At 43.4% G+C, this 24,243-nt stretch overlaps 1 protein-coding gene across 2 annotated transcripts; it reads right to left on the bottom strand.

Annotated features, from left to right (window-relative positions):
* Positions 1 to 884: 884 nt before the first annotated feature.
* Positions 885 to 18,200, bottom strand: nod2 (nucleotide-binding oligomerization domain containing 2). 2 transcript variants are annotated; one of them, XM_061765557.1, is made up of 10 exons: positions 16,278 to 17,670; positions 14,052 to 14,175; positions 10,349 to 12,092; positions 10,196 to 10,279; positions 8,965 to 9,048; positions 7,416 to 7,499; positions 7,190 to 7,273; positions 2,934 to 3,017; positions 2,780 to 2,863; positions 885 to 1,014 (listed from the first exon to the last, which is right to left on the bottom strand). In XM_061765557.1, exons 1-10 carry the CDS (start codon positions 16,713 to 16,715, stop codon positions 942 to 944), a joined length of 2,883 nt encoding a protein of 960 aa, XP_061621541.1. In that variant the 5' UTR covers positions 16,716 to 17,670; the 3' UTR covers positions 885 to 941. The 2 variants fall into 2 exon arrangements, 1 of the variants encoding a protein (XP_061621541.1); XR_009787375.1 differs by lacking the exons at positions 885 to 1,014; positions 2,780 to 2,863; positions 2,934 to 3,017; positions 7,190 to 7,273 and having other exon boundaries at positions 7,456 to 7,499; positions 8,965 to 9,061; positions 16,278 to 18,200.
* Positions 18,201 to 24,243: the final 6,043 nt, after the last annotated feature.

The raw sequence follows: 24,243 nt of genomic DNA, 5'->3' as shown, positions 1-24,243 counted from the left end.
ACGAGTCAGTGGGGGTTTCCCATCAGGGTTGAACTGTGTAGTTAGGGTGCATCGTAGTTTCACAGTGGGCTGAGCTGGGACAGAAAAAAACTTGTAAGAATAATCAATAATAATAATAGTATTATTAATAATAATAATAATAAGATACCTGTTGAAGCATAAAAATGCTGTGGTTTCTGAATGAAAGGCCACACGCAACAATTTATATTTTGCTTGAATAAAAATAAATAAGCGGTTATTTAGACCAGCATTTTCCGAGTTGCAAATGGTCTTTATTAATTTAGTTCTGTTTTATGTGAAAATGGAAGGATGGATGGATGTTCAAATTTGATTCAAACATGGAAAATGTCTGTAATTTCAGAAAAAGCACACAAATAGTGACCTTCGCTATAATTGATATTGTGCCTCTATTTAACATTTCAATGTGTTGTCCTTTTGAACAGAAATAACACCACCCCCCAAATATCTGTGCCCCCTTTCATAAGCAGGTGCCATTACCCTCATAGGTTAACACCGCCAGCAGAGCAGACATGGCATCCGTAAAGCTTAGATTTAAAGTTAAAGACAATGCAGCACAGATCATTAAAAGAAAAACGTCTGGCACTCTGCAGTTGAGTAAAAACGGTATACACTGCTGTATTTTCAGATTTGTTTTCTACAAGAGCACAATACATGATGATAAAATTTGTCAATATCTTTACTATTAAGAGTAAAAGGGATTGTATTAATATTGACAATTGTATGATACATTATGATATGGTATGTAATCACATCACCACTTACAATTGCAATAGAAAAGCAAAAACACATTTTATGTTCATAAATAACAAACTAGTCTGTCTTCCATCTATATTACATACATAAAAGTGTGAACACTGGCCAAGCAAAGTTATCACATTTATTGTCATTTTAATAAATATTAAACAAACAAAAAAAAAACATTAGAAGATGAGTCTTGATTCACGTCGTGTCATCTCCTCCACCTCCTCGGGGCTCAGGTGATTCTTCCTCAACCTGCAAAACACATGCATCATCAATGCAAGGAGGATGCACTGACTGTATAGGATAGTGGTGGGCAAAGTATGCCTGTGGGCTACATGCGCTCCGCTCTGTTCTTAAATCCAGTCCGCCGAACATCTCCACTATCAAGAGTGCTGTAATATCTATTTGATCAATGTAGCCCTTTTCCTAAAATTGCTTAACTAAATATTAGTTTTTATTTATTTAAATCATTAAATAATTGGTTAATGCATTTAGTATGAATAATAAAATATAACGTATTGGTCACATAAACAATTTGACATAGATGTTTAACATGTTTTATTAATAATATTAAATAATTGGTTAATTTATTAGTTTTGAATAATAAAATAAACCAGTCAAATAAACCAGCCATCCATCCATTTTGAATACCGCTTATTCTCAGTATGATTGCGGTGTGCTGGCGCCTGTCTGAGCTGACTTTTGGGTAAGAGGCAGGGTACACAGTGGACTGGTCACGAGCCAATCACAGGGCACATAGATAACAAACCACTTTTCACACTCACATTCATACCAAAGGACAATTTAGAGTCTTCGATTAATCCAACATGCATGTTTTGGAATGTGGGAGGAAACCGGAGTACCTACGCAGAGCAGCTGTGACTACACAAGTAACTTTCCACCACTAAGGAGTGATTGTGGAGTGAATTAATAATGCGTGCAATTATAAGGCATCTATGAGTCCCTTGAAAAGCACTATATGAGTCGAATGCATTATCATTATTATTATTATTTACTTGCAGAAAACCCATGCAAGCGCAGGGAAAACATGCAAACTCCACAAACCAAGGCTGGAGCCCAGATTTGAACCCCCAGCACTGTGTGGTGGATGTGCTACACACCCAAAGAATTTTTTTAATTAAATAATTGTTAAATTAATTATATTTTAATAAATTAGAAATACAGTATTAAAATAATGAATTATTAACAATTAGATTTATTTACCTTTCTACTTATTTTCATTAAATATTTGGAAATATTTGGCTTTCATGCATGCATAAAAAAATGGGTGGGTTGCATTAGGAGCGCATTCGGTGTAAAAACTAATAAATCATACAAATGTGCTGTGGGATAAGCTGAAATAATAAGCACAAATTCCTTGTGTGTTTTGGACATACTTGGCAAATAAAGATGATTCTGATTCTGATAAGCTTGACCTGATGGGACAAGCCAAAAGTCGCAACAATTAAAACATGAATAAATGTATTTATTATTAAAATAAATTATTTTACATAAAATGTCAACTTGGCGGCACGGTGGACGACTGGTTAGAGGGTCTGCCTCACAGTTCAATCCCCGGCCCCACCTGTGTGGAGTTTGCATGTTCTCCCCGTGCCTGCGTGGGTTTTCTCCGGGCACTCCGGTTTCCTCCCACATCCCAAAAACATGCATGGTAGGTTAATTGACAACTCTTAATTGCCCATAGGTGTGAATGTGAGTGTGAATGGTTTGTTGTTTGTATGTACCCTGCGATTGGCTGGCAACCAGTTCAGGGTGTACCCGCCTCCTGCCCGATGATAGCTGGGATAGGCTCCAGCACGCCCACGACCCTAGTGAGGAGAAGCGGCTCAGAAAATGGATGGATGGACAGAAAATTTAAACTTTATCTACCAATGACGAGGCTCATCTGTCCATTTTAAAAGTCAAATGTGGTCTTGAACACAAAAGCTCATCAACCCTGGTATAGACCATAGACAAAGTTTGTAGAAACAGTTTTTAAACACACCATACTGCTCACCATACTGACTTGACACGTGTGTTACACTCTAGGGCTTGAACCAAAGACTCCACTCCCTCCCTGGTGATGCAATTTTCAGTCAACCTTGTACAGAGACGAAGAGGAAGAGGAATGAGTTGAAGGGTGGAGCACTTGCACAAGAAAGCTGAACTACCATAACTCCTCCAGCGATGTGCCGCTCTTGAGCATTTTGGCCAGGGCACGAGCTCCAGCGCTGCCCACCTCATTGCCCACCAAGCTGTAATTAGAAAAATATTAGTTGCATTGTCAAGTGAGGGGAATGTCTGATTACCGATGACTACAATATATTCCATGAGGGTGGCCTCCTATCATTACTGTACAGTACAGTTCATCTAGAAAGTATTCACAGTGCTTCACTTTTTCCACAATTTGTTGTTATATCCTTATCCCAAAATGGATTAAATTCATTTTCCTAATAAAAACTTGGCAGACCTCCCAAAAAATAGATTTTAGCAAATTTATTAAAAATAAAGAAGTTAGAACTAAGGGCAGGACGGTGGTTATACCTAGACTGATTGAGCTCACTGAGCTCAGGGGAGATATCTGAAAATGTCTGTGCCATGATGTTCCCCATCCAACCTGATGGAGTTAGAGAGGCGCTGCAAAGAGGAGCATGTGAAACTTGCCAAAGATAGGTGTGCCAAGTCGCATTATATTAAAAAAGACTTGGGACTGTAATTGCTGCCAAAGGTACATCAACAAAGTATTGAGAAAAGACTGTGAACACTTACGGAGATGTGATTTTTTTATTTTATTTATTTTTTAATACATTTGCAAGAAAATGTTAAAATAACCCAATATCTTATCATCATGGCATGTGCGTAGAATTGTGAAGGAAAAAAATGAATTGATTCAATTTTGCACTCAGGCTGTGACAACAAAATGTGGAAAAAGTGAATTGCTGTGAATACTTTCTGGGTGCATTGCATATATTTAAGAAAAAATATGGCAAAACATCTGTCATGGGTGTGTATTCCGGTTGTTGTTTCCCCCTGTCTCGTACATACCTGCTCCTGAGAGCATCTTCACCACCTGTGTCTCGTTCACCCTAATTACCCCTTGCATTTAACCTCGTGTCTCATTCTTTCTAGTCGCCAGTTCGTTGTACATTGTCGTCGCGTTCCAGCATTCCTTGTTCCCACATCACAGACTCACAGTAAGACTAGGCCCTGTTCCGATTATCGACCTCGCCTTTTTGCCTCACGTTTTTGGATAGTATTGGGTTTTTTGGATTTCCTGCCTATGTACCGACCTCTACCCATATATTAAACCTCTCTTTTTGAAACTGTCCATTTGTTTTGGAGTCGAGCATTTTTGGGTCCTATCCTCTGTTCTGTTCATGACAGAACGAACTGGCCATAACATGGACCCAGCAGACTCTGACCCGGTGCGCAAAGCCGTTCAAGCGCAGGGTCAACGCCTCTCGAAGCAAGATGAGCAGCTTGCTGCCCTCCACCTTCATCTAGAGGGACTGTCAGAGCATCAGGACAAAATGATGAGACAGGTGGCCTCACAGTTTGAAGTTCTTATGAAAATGATTCAGAAGAAGGTACCAGTTTGCAAAACACCCGATACCGACACGGTACCAACGTTTTCATGTGAAGCAGTTATCATGCAACCACCTGCCACCTCCGCTGGTACTCTCTTCCTCTCATCTCCACAGCCTTTGAGTTCCTGGAGGGAGCCAAAGTTTTCACCAAACTAGACTTAAGAAATGCATATCATCTAGTCAGGATAACGGAGGGGGATCAATGGAAAACAGCATTCAACACACCAACGGGACATTACAAATATTTGGTGATGCCTTTTGGACTAACTAACGCTCCAGCAGTGTTCCAGAACTTTGGCAAAGATGTCTTGCGTGACATGTTGAATGTGTACGTTTTTGTATATTTGGACGATTTTTTGATATTCTCCCCGGATGAGGAGACTCACATCATTCATGTCCGCTCTGTGTTGCAGCAGTTACTGCAGAATGAACTATATGTCAAGGCTGAGAAATGTGAGTTCCACAAGGCGTCAGTTTCTTTTCTGGGGTTCGTGCTGGCTCCAGGTGAAATCAAAATGGACCCTTGCAAGGTTGATGCCGTGACAAATTGGCCCACTCCCATGTCAAGCAAAGACGTACAAAGGTTCTTAGGGATAGCCAATTTCTACAGAAAGTTCAGTAGAAATTTCAGTTCTATAGCCTTGCCTTTGCATGATCTTACCTCGCCACACAGACCTTTCGTATGGAACCCGCTTTGTCAGGCAGCTTTTCAGAAACTTAAATCAAGCTTTACCTCCGCTCCCATCCTCACTTTGCCAGATCTCAAACAGCAGTTTGTGGTAGAAGTTGATGCGTCTGATGCTGGTATAGGAGCAGTGCTCTCCCAGAAATGTCTCAAGGATGGTAAATTACATCCTTGTGCTTATCTCTCCAAAAAACTGACCCCAGCTGAGAGCGATTATGACATTGGTGACCGTGAGCTGCTGGCAGTCAAGGTGGCTTTGGTGGAGTGGAGGCAGTGGCTGGAGGGGGCACATACTCTGTTTTTAGTATGGGCAGATTAAATGCGAGGCAGGCCAGATGGGCTATGTTTTTCACTAGATTCAATTTCATGTTATTTTACCAACCTGGTTCTAAAAATGGTAAGCCAGATGCTTTATCGCGCATTTTCTGAGCAGAGAATTCTTTGTCCGACCCTAAAACCATTTTGCCCAAGTCATGTTTTGTTTCTGCTTTTGTTTGGGACATTGAGACTGCAGTAAAGGAGGCTCTGAAGAACACTCTTAGCCCTAAAAATCACCCTGAAAACAGCCTTTATGTGGTTCCGACCTTAAGGGAAAGAGTCATCCACTGGGCTCACACTAACCGGACTGTATGTCACCCAGGCATTGCCAAGACTCAATCTGTGGTCGAACAGCGCTTTTGGTGGCCCAATGTTAGAAGGGATGTTACCAATAATGTCAATGCTTGCCAGATATGTGCTGCTAACAAGTCCTCTCGTAAACATCCTTCTGGGGAGTTGCGACCCCTGCCAATACCACAGCGTCCTTGGTCAGACATCTCTGTAGACTTTGTGACGGGATTACCGGCCTCGAAAGGAAATACCACCATTCTCACAGTCATGGACAGGTTCTCTAAGATGGCACACTTCATTACACTCCCGAAACTCCCCTCAGCTAAAGACACTGCCAAGTTAATGATACACCAGGTATTCAAGTTCCATGGTTTCCCCAAGAATGTGGTATCTGATAGGGTTCCCCAAATCATTTCACAATTTTGGAAGGAGTTTTGCAATCTCATAAGTGCTACCGTCCGTCTGTCATCTGGGTTTCACCCTGAAACCAACGGACAAACCGAGAGGCTGAACCTGGATTTGGAGCCTGGGCTCCGATGTCTTGCTTCACAGGAGCCACGATCCTGGTCTCAGAAACTGGTTTGGGTCAGATTCTCTCACAATTCCCTCCCCTCTGCATCGACTGGTCTATCACCTTTTCACGTTTTGCATGGTTTGCATTTAACCTTGTGTCTCATTCTTTCTCGTCGCCAGTTCGTTGTACCTTGTCGTCGCATTCCAGCATTCCTTGTTTCCACGTCACAGACTCACAGTAAGACTAGACCCTGTTCCAATTATCGATCTTGCCTTTTTGCCTGACGTTTTTGGATGCTGTTGCCTTTTTTGGATTGACTGCCTGTGTACCGACCTCTGCCCGTATATTAAACCCCTCTTTTTGAAACTTGAGTCAAATTTGAATGCAATCCCAAAATATGAATCTCGAGAGCAGATTTGGCATCTGTATAGCTAACAGTGGAGTTTAATGAGAAGGCATTATAATGGACAGACAAAATAGCACAATTTGCTTTTGAACCCATACTACAATTCTACACTGTATTTTTTTTAAAGTTTGCGTTGTGTTCCAACCACCCCAGATTACACAATAGTACAGTCATGTCATTTTATGTCACCCTCCGCAAACATGAAAGTAGCCTGCTACCTAACGAACTGACTTTTTTTTTTTTTAACGTGTGTTGTGAAACAGATCTTTTTGTCAATTGAGTCAAGTACCGCCACCATTGGTACAGTCCCGTCATCTAATGTTATCTTCTGCTAACAGAAGTCTGCTACCTAACTACACAAAGACGTTTCTTTGTGATTTTTTACTTATTTATTTATTTATTTTTATTTTCTCCTGCCCCCATTTTTGTTGGAGTAATCTTTATCATTTGAGTCACGTCCCCCATCCCACACATGACATTGGTATGGTTTTGCATCGTCATACACAAACCAGGAAGTGGCCTTCTATCGTATGGACAATAAAACCAGCACAATTTACTTCTGATACTGCACTAATGAGCATGAGATGTATTTGCAATGCATTTTACCCGATAACACAAAATACTACCTTAGCCATGCTAGCGTTTTGCTGCCTTCTAGGGCACCAGCAATGGCCTCTGCACCTGAATCACCAATCTTATTGCCCCAAAGCCTGAACAAATTTGAGATTACACAATTAAGATACATATTTTTGTATAAAATTTAGCATAACATAGAATTTTGCATTCATATTTATGTATATATATATATATATATATATATATATATATATATATATATATAGCATAACTTACCCTAAATGCGTCAACGAATGGTTGCACTCCAGCCCATTAGCTAGCACTTTGGCTCCTTCCGATGTAATATTGTTGTTGCCCATTCTGAAAAGAAGTAGACCACGCGTCACGCACATCTAGACATGACCACAGCTGTAAGGCTGGAGGTCTACACATTGGTTTGGTCCAGTCCTTATTGAGTGTTTTAATAGATACATTTGACAGCCAATGTCAAAAAATGGTGAATTACTGAGCGGTGTTTGGCTGCAACAATACAGGTAGGAAGGAATTTTGAACCCTGAATCAGAGCGGGAAGACTGAACATTTATCAAGGAAAAGATCGAGATTGTGGCTTTTATAAATCAGCGGATCTGACCTCACTATGGTCAGATACCTAGTCCATACATATGTGTTTGTTCTAAATACTTGAAGGTAAGCTTTAACGCTTAGCAATGTTTAAAAATGCATGTTACATAGCTACTGTACATATCGCCATTTTTAATGTTTACATTTTAGTTTAGTACTAAGGTGGAGTTTGCAGTTTTCAAACTGCTAGCAAGATTTGAATGTCACCCTTGCCAACATGGCCGCCACAAAGGCGCGCTGTTCTATCTAGTCTTCTCTTCCTATCTGAGATTGACACTAGTCACTCATGCCTTCTGTCTCTACAGTCTCTGGCAGGCTGTTTCTGTTGCAGCGGGAAAAGTTTTGAAATAATAATTAAATTAGAGGAATAAATTGGGGCCAGAGAGTGCTGATTTTTCAAAAGATCATTTAGTAATAATCTACTGTCAGGCCATACAGACAGTTTTACATGTATGATAAAAAAAAGTTTTTTTTTTTAAACTGCAAACTGCCTTTAAGTAACAGATTTATAAAATATATATCTTATGTTGGCTAAAGGTAGATTTTTGCCACGATATGATAGCTGGGATAGGCTCCAGCACGCCCGCGACCCTAGTGAGGAGAAGTGGCTCAGAAAATGGATGGATGGATGGATGTTAACAATTTCTAGACGTCAGAAATGTAGGATTCTTTGATTATCGGGACGGCAGCTGACTCATACCATGTTAACCGCTATCTAGCCTTGAGGCTAATGTTTGGCAAAGTCAATGCCGTTTTAGCTAAAGTAAGACAAGCTGTCAAATATTAAATGAAGCTTCATTAAATGAAGCAGTCTTGGTTTTGTTTACGCTTGTCTTGGCACACGTAGCAAGAGATGTTTGAATTGTGTGGGGATTGTAGTTGTTCATGATGGCGACTTTGTCATTGTGTCATGTCTTTGCCACGACATCCAGTTTTCTTTCTTGAGCCCTCATCTTACCACATCTAAGGAAGTTGGAACATTTATGACATATCTGATATTAACAGATTAGGGTAATACAGAAAAAACATACAAATGGAAACAAACGCGAATTGGTCTAGTAGACCAGCTCCCGTTTCAAGTTTATCTTATCCTCTCAATCTGGACCTCCAACATGACGAACAATCAAATACCAATCACGTGATTGCAAACTGTCTATATTATAGTTCCACATTTCTGGGCCGCACATTGTAAAAATGCACCAACCTCAAAGAGAGGAAATTCTGTTTGGTTTTCAGCAGATGAGAAACGTGTTGCATACAAGCGTCAGTGAGCTTGTTGTTGAAGAGTCTAAAAGGGAACACTGTGGTTAAGACATAATTATTCATACAAAGAAACATTGGTACATCATAAATACAGTGGAACCTTAAAATTGTGAAGCTCTAAAAGTTCAAAGCAAGAGTTTTGGCTTTTTTGGGGGGCTTTTTTGTGTGTTTTGTATATAACTGGCTACCACCAGGATACTTGTGCTTGCAAAAATTGGTGCGTTTTCAGACATATTATGGTACTGTACAGTCATTCAATATCATCGCTCCAAAACTCAGCAAAAATTATTATTATTTTTAATAACTTTCCAGAGAGCAAGTTATTAAAAATAATATATATTTTTTTTTTAATTAGCCGACATCACCGATCGACACAAAATTGGGTGGACATTTCTAAATGCTGAAGGAAGCATGTGTACTAGACAGACGGGTGATGCTAAATTGCCAAGATTTTTCTGCCTCTGCCATTTAATGTGGGGGGAGTATGGTGTCAAAGTTTCAAAATTATTTCAAGCATTCACAATTAAAAACAGGGTGCAAGAGTCCATTCATGAAAAAATGCCCACCGACACCAGTTTCACCCATCAACACAAAATTGGGTGGTCTATCACAAAAGGATGCATGAAAAATGATAAAACACACCAACTGAACAGATACTTGGCCAATTTGGTTTAAGGAACCATTTTGACTGAATTCCGAAGCCCCTAATAGGGAATTCACCCAAATGAGCTCAATTCAAAAGCAGGTATCAGATGGGTAACGCTAAATTGTGATGATTTTATGCCTACCCCATCTGTATGGCCTTTATGTTTGAGATCATTTTGAGGCTGCGCAATGAAAAAGGAGTTGTGAGGGCTACTGGAAAGTGAGAAAAATCTTCCATCCACATCATTTTCACCAATCAAGGCAAAATCGGGTGGAAATGTCTACCATGACAAGACGCACAAGAATTGGGATTTTGCGAAAATGATCTGAAGCAGGTATAAGAGACAGATCGTAACGCTAAATTACTATGCTATTTTTTCCTATGACATCTAATGTGGGCAGAGCATGTTATCATCCTTTAATGATCATTACGAGGATTCGCCATAATGGCAACGGCTAATTCCCATGGTAATATTGCGAGGTTGGCCTTCAAGGCTCCACTGTAGTATCCTTTTGACAAGGCTTACGCAATTTTCTGGAAGTTGTCACACTGGATTCCCTTTGCGATCAGTTTGCGAATCCCTTCGTCGGTGATGTTATTATTTCTGAGGCTGTTAAAGGGGTGGAAATACATTATTTACGTGACAAGATCATGAGGTATGGAAGTGTTTTATACTCACTAAAGGGACTTGCAAATAGGCAAACAGGGAAGGAGCTGCTCCACGCCCACGTCTCCCACAGAGTTGTTGTCCAGCTGGATTCCCACAGGACTTCTCAGGTGCTGGAGCACGTAGGCCAGAGCTGTGCACTCCACGGGTCCGATGTTGCAGTAGGTCAGCTTCAGGTGGTCAACCTCCAGCTTGCTTAGTGCCTCTTTGGCCATGTTGCTCTCCCGCATCTCGTAGATGCACTTGATGAGCCAGACAAAGCCAGGCATGGCGTGCATGCTCTTTTTTTCACCCTCAACTGGCTTGGGGATGGACTTGAAGTGCTTCTGCATGCCTTTGTGGAGGCACCGGACCACCTGTCTCGCTTTCATTTCCACAGTGGGTGATGGGGCGCACTGCAGCAATAGGTGTCGGTGTCTCTGGGAAAGAAGACCGGCGACAAAAGTGGCTGTTATTTGTAGATTGGGGGTTTCGGCCAGCTCCTGTTGGTGGTCCACAGGCAAGCAGAACCCGAAGCAGGTGCTACTGGAGCCTGCCTCCCTCAGCTCAAAGAGCCTAGGTACAGTGGAGCGGTCCGTGTTGTTGGACAAAACGATGTAAAGCGCGGCAAAGAAACACTGCATGGTCACGTGAAGGAATTCGTACTGAAGAATCTGTAAGGACGACATGCCCTTGCTTTGGGTGAGGAAGCCCTTGTAGATGTCCTTGTCTGTAACACAGCAGGTCTCCAGGTCAGCGCCAGCGAAGACGTAACAGCAAGTTTCTACACCCCGAAAAGCTAGCTGGCCCAGACTCAAGACCCCTACCAGGTGCTCCTGAAGCCAACCGGCCCCCATGGAACACTTCTGGGGGCTTTGGTGCTGCAAAAAGTGCTGCAGGATCATGAGGTACACATCCGTTATGGTCCGTGGTGTCCCGTCTCCACAGCCCAGCAGCTCCTTGTGGCACTGTGAGACAATCCAGCAGAGCACAGGACTGTGGCAGAGTCCCAATAAAGTTGTGTTGGCCTGAATGGACGCCAGGACTTTAGAGGCCACCGACGAGTCCTGGTGTTGTTTCTTGATGAAACAGTTGATGCCTTCGGGGGAGAACCCTTTGAGGAAGAGTTCTTTGCGGAGATGCTTTCTCAACGTTGGACCCACAGCCTCCGGCCGACTGGTCACCAACTTTCGCACCCCCTTTAGGAGGGACCCCTGGAGCAGGTTGAACAGTATTATGTGCACAGGGGCGGGCTGCGTGGGGCAGCAGAGCCTGCAGTCGTCCGAGAAGCTCTGCTTGAGCTCGTCGAGGCCATCGAAGGTGATGAACACAAGGTGCGGGTAGTCCAGGATGAAGCGGAAGATCTCATCCCGCTCATGGTCGGGCCAGCAACAGTTGCGGAAGAGCAGCTCTTGGACCGACAGCTCCTCGAGTTCAGAATTCAGCTTGCGACAGCTGAAAGGGAATAGGAGGAGGAATTCGGGTAGGGCGGCCTGTCGAGCCCAGAGAAGGTGCAGCCTCTGGAGTAAGGTACTCTTACCGCTGCCCGCATCCCCAGACACCAGGACCGTGTCTGCCTCCTCGTTCACAGTGCCCGCTGTACCAACGATGTCCTCCAGGCCCAAATCTCCTTGATCCTTGCAGTCATACGCCAGCTCAAGTTGGCCTTCAGTATAGATGTCATCCAGTGACATGTGGCCAGTTCCTCCGTAGGTGCTAAGGAAGCTCGACTGCGCCGACACGGAACTGCGCAACTTCTTTTGGTATGTGAGGAGCTCTGCGATAGAAAGGGTAGACAACAGTCAATGTGGTGAGGGAACTGGTGAGCCCATTTGAAATCTTTCTAAGCAAAACAATACCACCATAAACAGTTGCTCAGTTAAAGTATGGAGTCTTATCAATATTGTAAATATGCTAAGATATTGTTTAATATTAACATAAAATGGGTGCATAACTGCTGAGTCCATTTTAACTCTGTTGCTAACCAAAACAGCAGCAACCAGAATTAATCTCAGATTAATTAGAGCGTTACCAGATGCTTTCAATATTCTTTGAGCTGAATGCTCTAAAAATACAGCCTCCCCAGAACTTTCAACTGTCAATCAAATATGTGCCTTCTTTCTCAGCTCATAAGCCAGGAGAGGAGAATTCCCAGCAATGCACATTGCACACGTTCTCACGGGCCGTAAAGAGACACTCTGTGAGCCAGGTAGCCTCTGAGCCCCTTGTCGGGACAACGCGGGCCGTTAATCCCACTCCTGTGGCTGCCGGAGTGTGCACCATAAGAATCTAAGCTGCGTATGTACAAATAAGGGCCTCCCTACAAATGAAAGCCTCCCCCCAAATAAACGCCTACAAAAGGAAGCAAAAACTAGTAAGTGTAATTACCTGGGATCATAGAAGATATTGATCACATATGCAAATTAAAGCATTAAGTGCTTCCCATGGGCTCACCACCTGTGAGAGGGGCCATTGGGGTCGGGTGCAGTGTGAGCTGGGAGGTGGCCGAAGGCGGCGACCTTGGCGATCCGATCCCCGGCTACAGAAGCTGGCTCTAGGGACATGAAATGTCACCTCTCTGGCAGGGAAGGAGCCCGAGCTGGTGTGTGAGGTCGAGAAGTTCCGTCTAGATATAGTCGGACTCGCCTCCACACACAACTTGGGCTCTGGTACCAGTCCTCTCGAGAGGGGCTGGACTCTCTTCCACCGCCGAGCAGGTGCCGAGCAGGTGTGGGTATACTTATTCCCCCCCGGCTTGGCGCCTGTACGTTGGGGTTCACCCCGGTGGATGAGAGGGTAGCCTCCCTCCGCTTTCGGGTGGGGGGACGGGTCCTCACTGTTGTTTGTGCCTATGCACCAAACAGCAGTTCAGAGTACCAACCCTTTTTGGAGTCCTTGGAGGGGCTGCTGGAGAGCGCTCCCGCTGGGAACTCCATCGTTCTGCCGGGGGACTTCAATGCTCACATGGGCAATGACAGTGAGACCTGGAAGGGCGTGATTGCGAGGAACGGCCCCCCCGATCAGAACCCAAGCGGTGTTCTGTTATTGGACTTCTGTGCTCATCACGGATTGTCCGTAACGAACACCATTATCAACGATAAGGGTGTCCACGCGTGCACTTGGCACAAGGACACCCTAGGTCGCAGTTCGATGATCGACTTTGTGGTCGTGTCATCGGACTTGCGGCCGCATGTCTTGGACACTCGGGTGAAGAGACAAGACTCCGGGGACGACCCAGGACACACTGGAGAGACTACGTACTTCGGCTGGCCTGGGAACGCCTCAGGATCCCCCCGGAAGCACTGGATGAAGTGGCTGGGGAGATGGAAGTCTGGGCGTCCCTGCTAAAGCTACTGCCCCCGCGACCCGACCTCAGATAAGCAGTCGAAAATGGATGGATGGATGGATGGATGAATGGATGGACTGCTGAGCCCATTTGAACTATTGTTGTTAACCAAAACGGCAGCACGTATGAAAGTACAGTATGTAACCAATCTCTCCGATTAATTAAAGTGTGGAGTCTGAACCGATTGTGTAAACAAATTTGAATATGGTTTAATAGTAAATTGGGTGCATAACTTGTTCAGCTCATTTGAACTAGTTAGCCAAAACAGCAGCACATATGGTAGTAACTAAACGGTCTCTCAGATGAATTGAAAAGTGAGTCACTGTACACTGACTCATGTCTGACTAACGTGAATGACAGAATACTGATATATATAAAATTATAAGAAACCTTTGGGTGTGGTCTTCTCTGTTGTCAGGTTATACCCAGACTGTTGCTTTTGCTCAATGTAGCATAGCACCACATTAGCCGCGGACTCTCCTTTCGAGCTCACGTGATCCAGCAAGCGTCTGGCCTGATAAGACAAAAGATTGTCACTTGTACACATTACCGTGAAATTCAACTTGCTGTGACACACACACACACACACACACAGTCATGAGATGAGACTAGAACTTGTGTATATTCCCATTTGTAAATTGACAAAGGCTTGGTACACACAGAGATTTTTAATCTGCTACAGACCACAAACATAAAGATTTAAAAAACAGGCATTCAACAGTTTTGGTCGTCATGTGTGTGGTGTGCTCTGAAAACACAGCAAACCACACACACAAAGATTCTGTTGTACCGCCAATCTCGAAGTCTCGCGTGATCACAGGTGATCTCACAAAACCGAAGATGAAGAAACACTTCCGGGTACCTGTCGCTGGATTCGAGAGCCTTGTAAAATGGCGATGTTACGAAAAAACGACTTGCTTTGGAAAATACTTCCTGCCGTCTGTGGAATCCACTTTTATACATTAAAAAAACTTCAGGTAAGACATTTTTGTTTTTATTTACGGTCACTTTCGTATTCATCAATCTTGGGTGCTTCTTTGATTGGCTACATTCTGTTTCACGTCACCATTCTCGGCATCATGACTCCCGAGAAGTCGGCGTTCCCCACACACATGAAGAGTTTTGGTCATAAGTAAGGACATGACTACTAGAGTAGATGACACAATGCTGATTAAACTTGTCAGCTCCTCTAACATCTTGCAGAATTTTTAAATATGTGATTTAAAAAAAAATTTTTTTAGTGTCTACCATATACATTTCCACGCTAGCCCAGTTAGTAGCGCACCGCAAATGACGTAACTGGAAATGATGGCACGAAAATGAGGCATTTTGCCGAGCAAAATGGGCGGAGCGTGGTTATAAAAAGCTCACTATAAATATTTTGCGTTTCCTTAGCATAAAATAATCATACAATAATACAAATTGGCGCGAACATCTACCTCTTTTCAAGGAACCGTTGCCTGCCACCAACTGTGTGGGTGTTCACGTAGTCATGACGCAGCAGGTCTGTTTTTATTCCTTGTGTTGATCTTTTCTTTTAATGTGTGTGTAATTTAACTTGCTAGTGACCCACCGATACGGTTTGCAAGAACTTTTATCCACTTGATTATAGGTTTGAGCGTCATAATGGTGCTGCCGTTTCACCACCTGTCATGACGTGGAGAGTTTCTCCCTGCTGGCTTCCGCAACCTCCTTAATCTCCCTATGGACATCGATCGCAGGTGACACACAGTTGAGGTCCGGAGACATGACACAAAAAGCGTGATCGAGATGGGAAAAGAAGAAGAAGAGCTGAACGATGAGCAAAACATTTCTTTCACGTCTACGAAGCGACCACCCCGCCCTTGCCGCACATTGAGCAATTGGATAGGTGTATGCACATTTGATGCTGTACAAATAGTATGTTGCACTCAATCATATTTATTAAACCATAAAAAGAGAGATTAATAGTTTGAAGAAGTGGGTTGAACGTCCGGTGAGAGGCACAAACGTACGTACATATACCGTCTGCGTACATTTTGGCCACAGACTTTGCTTTTTTATCCACAGGTACATTGTAAATATAGTTAAGCATTGTTGTAAAACAATGTTTATTTTTGTACATTTGAATGGTTTAGGTGGAACCCCCAAATTTATGTGTGTGTCTCTACATTAACAGGAACTGTAACACCGAAGTGATTAGAGAATGTATATGTACATATTTATATTGAACTATTGACAGTTTCTCTCGCCAGTTTTATTTACCTCACAAGTTTCAACAACCATCATACATTATGTTGGTGTATATTCACCTGTGAGGGGTTAGGAGATGGGGAGAGTCATATCGAAGCGATGGACCGCTTTGTTGTAATTCTGAATTCCAGGAGGAGGGGGCACCAAAAATCGTGGACTATAGCTTTAAGATTGTTGGCTCGACCTATTTGGGACCCTAAAATCAGGACGAATCCAATCTTAACACACATCAGACCTAAAGACTATTTTACAGGATAATCTTAGGAAACAAGATTGTCTGGAGTTTCATGTGCTTGGTCGGGAAGGGACAGAATAGACACAAAAACAGGCCTGTGTGTGTGTACCAGGACGACTATGCATTTAACAGTGTGAGAGGTGTGCTACCTGCTGCGAGGGAGTGTGTACAGGCAAGCGTACGTCTCTACAGTCCTCCTGGGTGAAGCATCCTGATTCCAGCAGAGCTTCCAGAGCTCCATCCACACAGCCTCTTAGCTCTCCCACCAGGCTGGGCCTTCGGGTCAGAAGCACCCTGGTGACAGGCCCCGGCACTTCAGGCCCCCAAGCTTCAGGTCGGGTCTGCTGGAAAGCCTCGGCGAAGGCCTGGCACGCTGCTTCCCCTTTGGTATAGACCAGGTCCAGCAGATGCCTGGCGTTGGCGTGAAGCGGTCTCCCCTGCACACGCACATTGTGGTAATCCTCCCACGAAAGCTCCCCACGGGCCAGGAGGACATCCAGGACCCTCTCCAGCGACTCAGTCGAGCCGTTGGCGCAGAGACAGTAGAGGATCTCGCTGCGTTGCTTCAGGACCAGATCCTGGGCCATGATCACCTTCCTGGAATATATGGTGCAGTCCAGTAGATATCACCAAGTACTCGGCACGGTGTCATGGTGGAATGTCTGAGCTTGATGCTCACACCGCGGCTTCGTCTTCTAAAATCCTCAGGCCTGTTGTCAAAATCTCCTTCCTCATTCCAAAGTGCAACTGTTGCAAAGTCCTGATGCACGACACATGACTCAGTCGCACCAAAACTCAAGGAAGGGCGTGTGTGAATATATGCGCGCACACAGACACACACGCGATAACACAAACAGAGATCCTGTCTCACAAAAGTGACACACACGCACACACACACAATCATGCAATCTACTTCCTCTTTCTGGATCCTCTCTGAGCAAACGGTCCTCTGCATTCAGGAAATACTTCAGGAAGTACTTTTACAACAGTGTAATGGGGGTGGAGTGACACAAATACAGGGATAATATTCATATCATCATCCACCATCCATCCATTTTCTGAACCGCTTATCCTCGCTTGGGTCATGGGTGTGCTGGCGCCTATCTCAGCCGACTTCGGGCGGGAGGCGGGGTACACCCTGAACTGGTCTTCAGCCAATCATAGGGCACATACAGACGAACAACATTCACACCTACGGACAACTTAAGTCTTAAATTAACTTACCTTGCATGTTTTTGGAATGTGGGAGGAAACCGGAGTATCCGGAGAAAAACCACACAGGCACGGGGAGAACATGCAAACTGTACACAGGCGAAGCCGGATTTGAACCCGGGACCTCAGAAATGTGAGGCAGATGTACTAACCAGTTGTCCGCTGTGCCGCCATATTCATATCAATGTTATGAAAAAATAATTAGATTGAGATTTTCTTCCGCTGAACCTATAGTCGACGGGGGGGTGACTTTTCCGACGTTTAATGTAACTGACACTAGGACCTATGTGACTGACTGGCGAGTATTGTGGCCAAGAATTTCATAGGGGTGACGGTGGCCTCTTCCCATCAGCTGATGCCACCCCTGGTGAGAAGTATACTGAAGCTGCCAAGCACTCAAATCAATTGAGATTTTTTCTTCTTCAGAAGATCCGGTGCAAGTTCATTTAAAGTGCATGAGGAGCTCCTAAAATGAGTATGCCTAATAATTTGGGGATTTTGAATGACAGGCAGGTCAAGATTACATTTTTGAATTTGTTGATTTTTGTGAAAACATGCACAAAAGGAGTTCTTGCTCTTAATGTTGGTTTGCTGTTCAGCGGTTTTGTGCCATTTTTGAATGGTCATTTTTATGTAAGAGCCCCCTTTGCACTGGAAGACAAAATATCACAGCATGGGGCTATTTTTTGTTTGCTTCATACCCTTTGTTGTTGAAGCGTGGATATTTTATACATGCATTGGAGCATGAAATATAATAAGACACTATGATGTACATTGATTCAATAATAAAAAAGAGGCATGTAGTTTGTCCATATTTAAAATTGATTTTTGTCATACATCTGGTTAGGATGTCTTATGTGACCACCTGTTAGCGCTGATGAAAAATTGTGTGCCCCCTCCCCTCCTCCATCATTAAAGATGCCTTCCCCTGACATAGACTGTCAGTTGGCAGGTGCCTATGTAGGTTCTGTATATTGAAGTACAAAACACACACACACACACACACACACACACACACAAGAGTACTACAAATAATTGTCAAATAGTTTAATGGCATTTATATATTTAAATATGTTGTTGTTATATAACCTATTTTTTAAACAGTTAATAATAGGTGACTATAAAATGTTAATTTAAAGAAATATTCAGGTGTAGCCCACGTTACCGAATTTAAATAAAAAAAAAAAAAAAGCCAAATCAACTATTGCCCCAGGTACGGATTCCAGTTATTTTTAAGTGTGCTGTTAAATACTGTACTATACAGAAGTTAGGTTAAGTGCAATTCTTTTCTCCGGCCACTTGGTGAAGCTATTGCATTACTGGTCAATAATGCCAGATTTGTCCCTCACAGCTCAGTGAGAATGAATGTCATGTTGCATCTCTATGTATAGCAATACTAAAAAGTATTTTATAAGTATTAAAATACAAACTACAATGTTATAGTAACATTTTTAACAGTCACTAAAGTTAAAAATAAAGTTAACCCGTGTCAAACAAAAATAAAGTAACACTACTCACAATCACACATTTTAGCAATCATATGTTCCATTTATTGTTCTATGATTATAATCAAATGTATTTGCTTTAAGAAAGTTCAATTTCCTGCTCAATGGTTATCACACTTTTTACCATCATAACTTGATTTCCTCTTCTTTGGTTATCATCAATTTTCCCGTTATATGGTTCTCTTCTGTTGTGAAATCCCCATAAAACACACTACTTTAGCTGCTTACTGAGCTGAAGTCTCCCGAGTCTCGCGTGATATTACGACAAATTTACTACACTACTACTGCAGTCAACAAAGTATCACTCTGATCTCTGCCTTCAACGTCTGGTCCAGCTTCCCCCGACCTTCACGACGTTGAGGCCTGAGACTTGTTGGACATTCACCACTGCACCGGCCCCGCTTTCAAGTGCGGCCCCTGTGCTACAGGGGCACCTTGCAGCTCAACATCCCTCCGCGTTTGCTTTGTACCTCCGACAGCACGCCGCTACATCAAAGTGTCGCAGACTCCAGCTTTGATGTTTTGCCGAAAAAGAGAGCGAGTCAAAAAAAGGTGGAGGCAGTCGTGATATGAGGGGCCATTAGCAACAACATTCAGATTACCTCTCATATATAATACGGAAGTGCTCTCATACTCTCAATGGCATTTTTTATTTTTTAGGGGGCGGGGGCTCACATGCACTACTGAAAAGCTCTCACACACACACAACTGAATTTGTTTCGCTCAGATATTCTAGTGAAACGCTCACACACTTGCTCCCAAAATGCTGTCATACTCACAACATAGTTATTTTCCCACTCACATACAGTCCTGCTCACCATTATTGGCATGCCTTCATTTTTTGCATAACCTGTATAATGTCTTCAGAAATAGATAGAGATGCACCGAACTTAAATCATCAGGATATTTTAATTGGAGATCCTAAGTAAATAAAAACAATTTAAAAAAAAATTCCCCAACTTAGATATTGTAATTTCAAAGAAAAAAAACAACTGAAAACAGCATGTGCAGCAATATTGGCACCTCTCAATATTTGCTTGCACACCCTTTGGCAGCAATGACAGCCTCCAAGGGTTTCTTGTATCCATGTATAACAAATTATTCAAGCTCAATGCCCGGGGGGCCAGATCTGGCCCGCCACATCATTTTATGTGGCCCGCAAAAGCAAATCATCATTTCCATGATTCTTGCTAAAATTAGTACCAAAATTTCAACTCACCATACTGTATGTAATAAATAATGACATTGAGATATTACAAGCTTTTTTTTGTGACCAAACCCCTTTGATCAGGAACTTGAACAACAATTGAAAAAAACTATTATCCTTGATTTTTGTTTTCAAAGCAAGTTATCCATCCATTGGTTGTCTATACTGTACTGTATGTAATAATTTGATGAGGACATTAAACATTTACATGGTTTCACAGTCATAACGGCCCCCTGAGGGAAATTGTACCAACAATGTGGTCCATGATAAAAATTGAGTTTGACACCCCTGATCTACAGTATAACCTTTTTGCACTTCTCAGGTGGTATTTTCTGCCACTCTTCCTTTGGCATTTGTTCAAGCTCTTGAACATTTTCAGGGTTCTTTTCCCCAGTAGGGGTTTTGCCACCGCAGGAACCTTTCCACGAACTTCCCTAACTACCCTGTTAGCTTGAGTTCCCTGTGTCCATCCAGCTATCCCTTTTCTGGAGCGCTTATCCTCACTAGGGTTGCAGGCATGCTGGAGCTTATCCCAGCTGACTCTGGGCGAGAGGCGGGGTACACACTTAACTAGTTGCCAGCCAATGGCAGGGCACACAGACAAACAACCATTCACACCACATTCACACCTACGGGCAGTGCCACGACCAGTCCCAAAGGGAGGGGCAAGGGCACCGCCCCACCCACCCAGCGAGCCCCACCGCTGCCACCGCCCTCGGTGAGCATGGGGGCCCCAGCCACCCACAGGGTCCAATGCAGGAGCCAGCCGCCGCCCAGAAATGGTCATAGCCCACCAAAGCGAGCCCGTGTTAAGCTCCCATCATGAGCAAGGACAGGCGAGGGCGCCAAGAGAGGGGAGAGGAAGGAGAGGCCCAAAGGGAGGAAGGGAGGTGGACCCGTATCTCTCCGCGGGCTGACAACCGAACGTGGTGTGGAGGGATTGAGGGGGGGGGGGGGGGGCAAGCCAAGAGAAATGTGAAAACCCACCACCCACCCTATTACTATGGTTACCAGGTCCCGACTGGCAACCATTATCCCTGTACCATGATTGTGTGTGGTGGGGGTGTAGTGCATTAAAATTCGATAAACTGGTGGGGGTGAGGCGAGACGCTCACAGGGCAATAAAGAGCCATAACCGTCACCCCCACCCAGGCCAATTCATTTCAATTAACCGATTATGCGTGTTTTTGGGATGTGGGAGGAAACCGGAGTACCTGGAGAAAATCCCCCTGTATCCCCACTGAAAGAAACTACCAGGGTACGGAAGGTTCCCCCTGGATTATTTCATTCCTCCTGGTGGGTAGGGTCTTCCTAGAGCTACCAGGAACTCTTAGAGGGGGCCGGCATTGCTGACGAACGCTGAATGGTTGTAGCCGTTTACTTTTTCATTCGCGTAGCCGCCATTACTGGATGCAGCGTTAAGCAAGGCTCAAAATCAGAGGATTAAAATACATTGATAAGCAAAACTTCGAGGTGGTGGCGGACCTCGTGGCGAGCCGAGATCTGTCGACCCCCCGGCGGCAAGGTCCGACGCTGGCCGACTTGGTTCCGCTAAGGAGTGGAAATCCGAGCCCAAGCTGTATTTAAAAACTGACTAAGAGCTGTCCATAGAGTACTGTATTTTTTATTTATTTATATAACCTTATCCAGGTTAGGTATTTGCAATGCCAACCTGGCGACAGACAGCAGAGTAAAACAAAGCAAAATAGAAGCAAATACATATACAAACTGTACAATGTGATATAGTAACAAGTTAAATATTACATTATAGCACATGGTGAATAAAAGGTCCACAAAAGGCATGTGAGCGGATGTTCTCTAAAGCAAGAGAACTTGCGTGAAGAAATATGTAATCGCCTAAATGCCAAGACATTAGAATTTTTTTTCTTTTTGAATAAATATATAAATAAATGTAGTAGCCTGCAGATGACTATAGATTTGATTTATTGTTCTCAAATTTGTAGTGGAACTGCGTAATGCCTAGATCAGACTACAGGATTTTAGCCCCGATATTGGCCCGATTAGCTATCGCAGCCGATTTCCCAGATCGGACCCGACATATTTTACAAAACCTCTTGTTGTGTGGAATATTCCACGATGAATGATTTGGCCCTACAATTGCCCTATGACGGCAAAATGAAAAGTCTAGCATATTTTTGGGATATCTTCAGTGTAATGTGACTTATCAAGGACAACTCTCCGACAGCGCACCCCGACGTCGACCAATAGGGTTGCGTATTGTGAGTGGGCGCATTGCCCCCGTGCGTGCCGTTGTCAGCATTTATTCATGCCCACAAACTAATGTTTACAGAAGCTTTAGCTCTTGATTCGACAGAACGCCGGCATGTTTACGTACAACCGTTAGTTTGACTGATATCAAGACTCATTGCTGTCCATTTTAAAACAGTCCATTTTTTTCGTTATATATAGTTATAAGAGGGGGTACACACTTGTACAACCACCAGTTAATTCTCAGTTGTTTATGTTTACGCATTCTCTTGAAAATATTTAATCTTTTTTTCAAAATTGTACAGGTTATGGGTCACATTAATGGTGGAAATCTATCTAGTAGTCACCCTTCGAGGACACCTGTCAGACATGATGCAGAGACAAAGGGAAACCATACCACTCTTGACTTTTGTCTGAAAATACTGTAGTTGGGTCTCTGGAGTGCCACAGCCCACTCAAGTGTGAAATCATACAACTAAGTAAATCTTTTTCTAGCTAGAAATGTGCCTGTTACGAGCTGTTATGGATTTTGCTGGATTGTGACATAACATTGTGTCTAATTTACGCACCACCCCGACCCAAGTCTCTCCGTCCAAGGCTGGGTGAAGATCCACCATTTTCAAGCAGGTACACTGAAGCACCATCAGTGGATCCGCTACAGTAATGGTGAAAGTCTAATTCAGCGACTTGGTGAGGAAGTGCTGTCTCCACCAGTGAAAATACAAATCTTTTTTTCATAAAACTGTGGGCTCGTAGTCGCCCTCACCTCATCATAAGCCCCACTCGTCATGGTAAACAAAAGCCAATTGCTATAATTGTTGATGCTTGGGGTACAAAGGTGAAATTTTATAGAAAATTGACTTTTTATTTATTGTTTGGATACAAATATTTGGCTCTCTGGTGGCTTGCCACCCATCAAGTGTTGAAATTAAACAACAAAGTAAAGCTTTAGTTATCTGCCTACTCTCCCAAATGTCTCTGTGAGTGAGCCATTCTGCACTTAGCCACCGTTTCTCAGTCAGTGACTTGATTAGCTAGGCTGGGAGAAGTTCCAGAGTAAAAGAAGCAGTTTGACGTGGCAGCCAAATCATTATTATGTCAAACCCAAAGGCTAAGCACAACTGCAGCGTTATCAGATATTAGCACTAGTAAACAGTGTTCCCAGTATTAACTTCCGATAATAATGTGATAAGAATGTTTAGCTAAGTTGTCGACGTAGGGCTGGGGGGTATTTGTGTTTGGCTGTGTCATCCACCACACCGCTACATTTATTGTAAGTGTAGTTTGATGGCTTGGTGATGAAATGCTGCGGTGATTATGCAATTTAATTTCTTTGGGCCCTCGTTTTAAGTGTGTGTGTGTATTGTGTGTGGGTTATGGTTACATTAGTTAGTGGTGGCTTTTGCAGAATCTTCTGGGGTTCACAGAAATGTGTCTATACCAGAGGTGTGGACTCGGGTCACATGACTTATACTCGAGTCAGACTCGCGTCATGAATTTGATGACTCGACTTGACAAAATGTTACAAGGCTTGCAACTCGACTTGGACTTGAACAGCAATGACTCATGACTTCACTTGGACTTGAGCCCTTTGACTTGAGACTTGCTGCGTTCACCACAACACAAATCAAAACAAACACTCCTCTCTCTCACGCTGTCGCTCTCTATGCGCATTTGTGGAAGTTGCAGGCACACCATCCGATCACAGATCACATTGTTTTGATCCTGCAGCATCCAATCAAATTGTAGAGCAACCAACGAAGAATAATTCATCATGAATGCAGCAGTTAAAAAAATAAGAAAAAAGTTTGAGTTAAGAGGTGGTAAACAAAAACCGAAATACAGTGTGCAAAACGGGTCAAAGAATATGGATGGAGGGGCAACAACGTCAAACTTAGTTTGACATCTGAAACTGCACAAAGAATGATAAGTAGAGCTGGTGAGCACTTTAATGTAGCACTG

The sequence above is a fragment of the Phyllopteryx taeniolatus genome, chromosome 2 (assembly GCF_024500385.1).
Source record: "Phyllopteryx taeniolatus isolate TA_2022b chromosome 2, UOR_Ptae_1.2, whole genome shotgun sequence".
In the NCBI taxonomy this organism is placed as follows: Eukaryota; Metazoa; Chordata; class Actinopteri; order Syngnathiformes; family Syngnathidae; genus Phyllopteryx; species Phyllopteryx taeniolatus.
The sequence above is the reverse complement of the archived record's forward strand: the minus strand, read 5'-3'. Positions and strand labels throughout refer to the sequence as shown.

What these genes read in the sequence shown, in the direction of transcription:
- nod2 (XM_061765557.1), bottom strand. Translation starts at nt 16,715, where the DNA reads ATGGCCCAGGATCTGGTCCTGAAGCAACGCAGCGAGATCCTCTACTGT. An exon ending in GACAACTTCCAGAAAATTGC is followed by an intron (nt 9,049 to 10,195) that starts GTAAGCCTTGTC and finishes GTTCCCTTTTAG; the next exon opens with ACTCTTCAACAACAAGCTCA. An exon ending in ACACGTGTCAAGTCAGTATG is followed by an intron (nt 1,015 to 2,779) that starts GTGAGCAGTATG and finishes TGTGTTTTGCAG; the next exon opens with GTTGAGGAAGAATCACCTGA.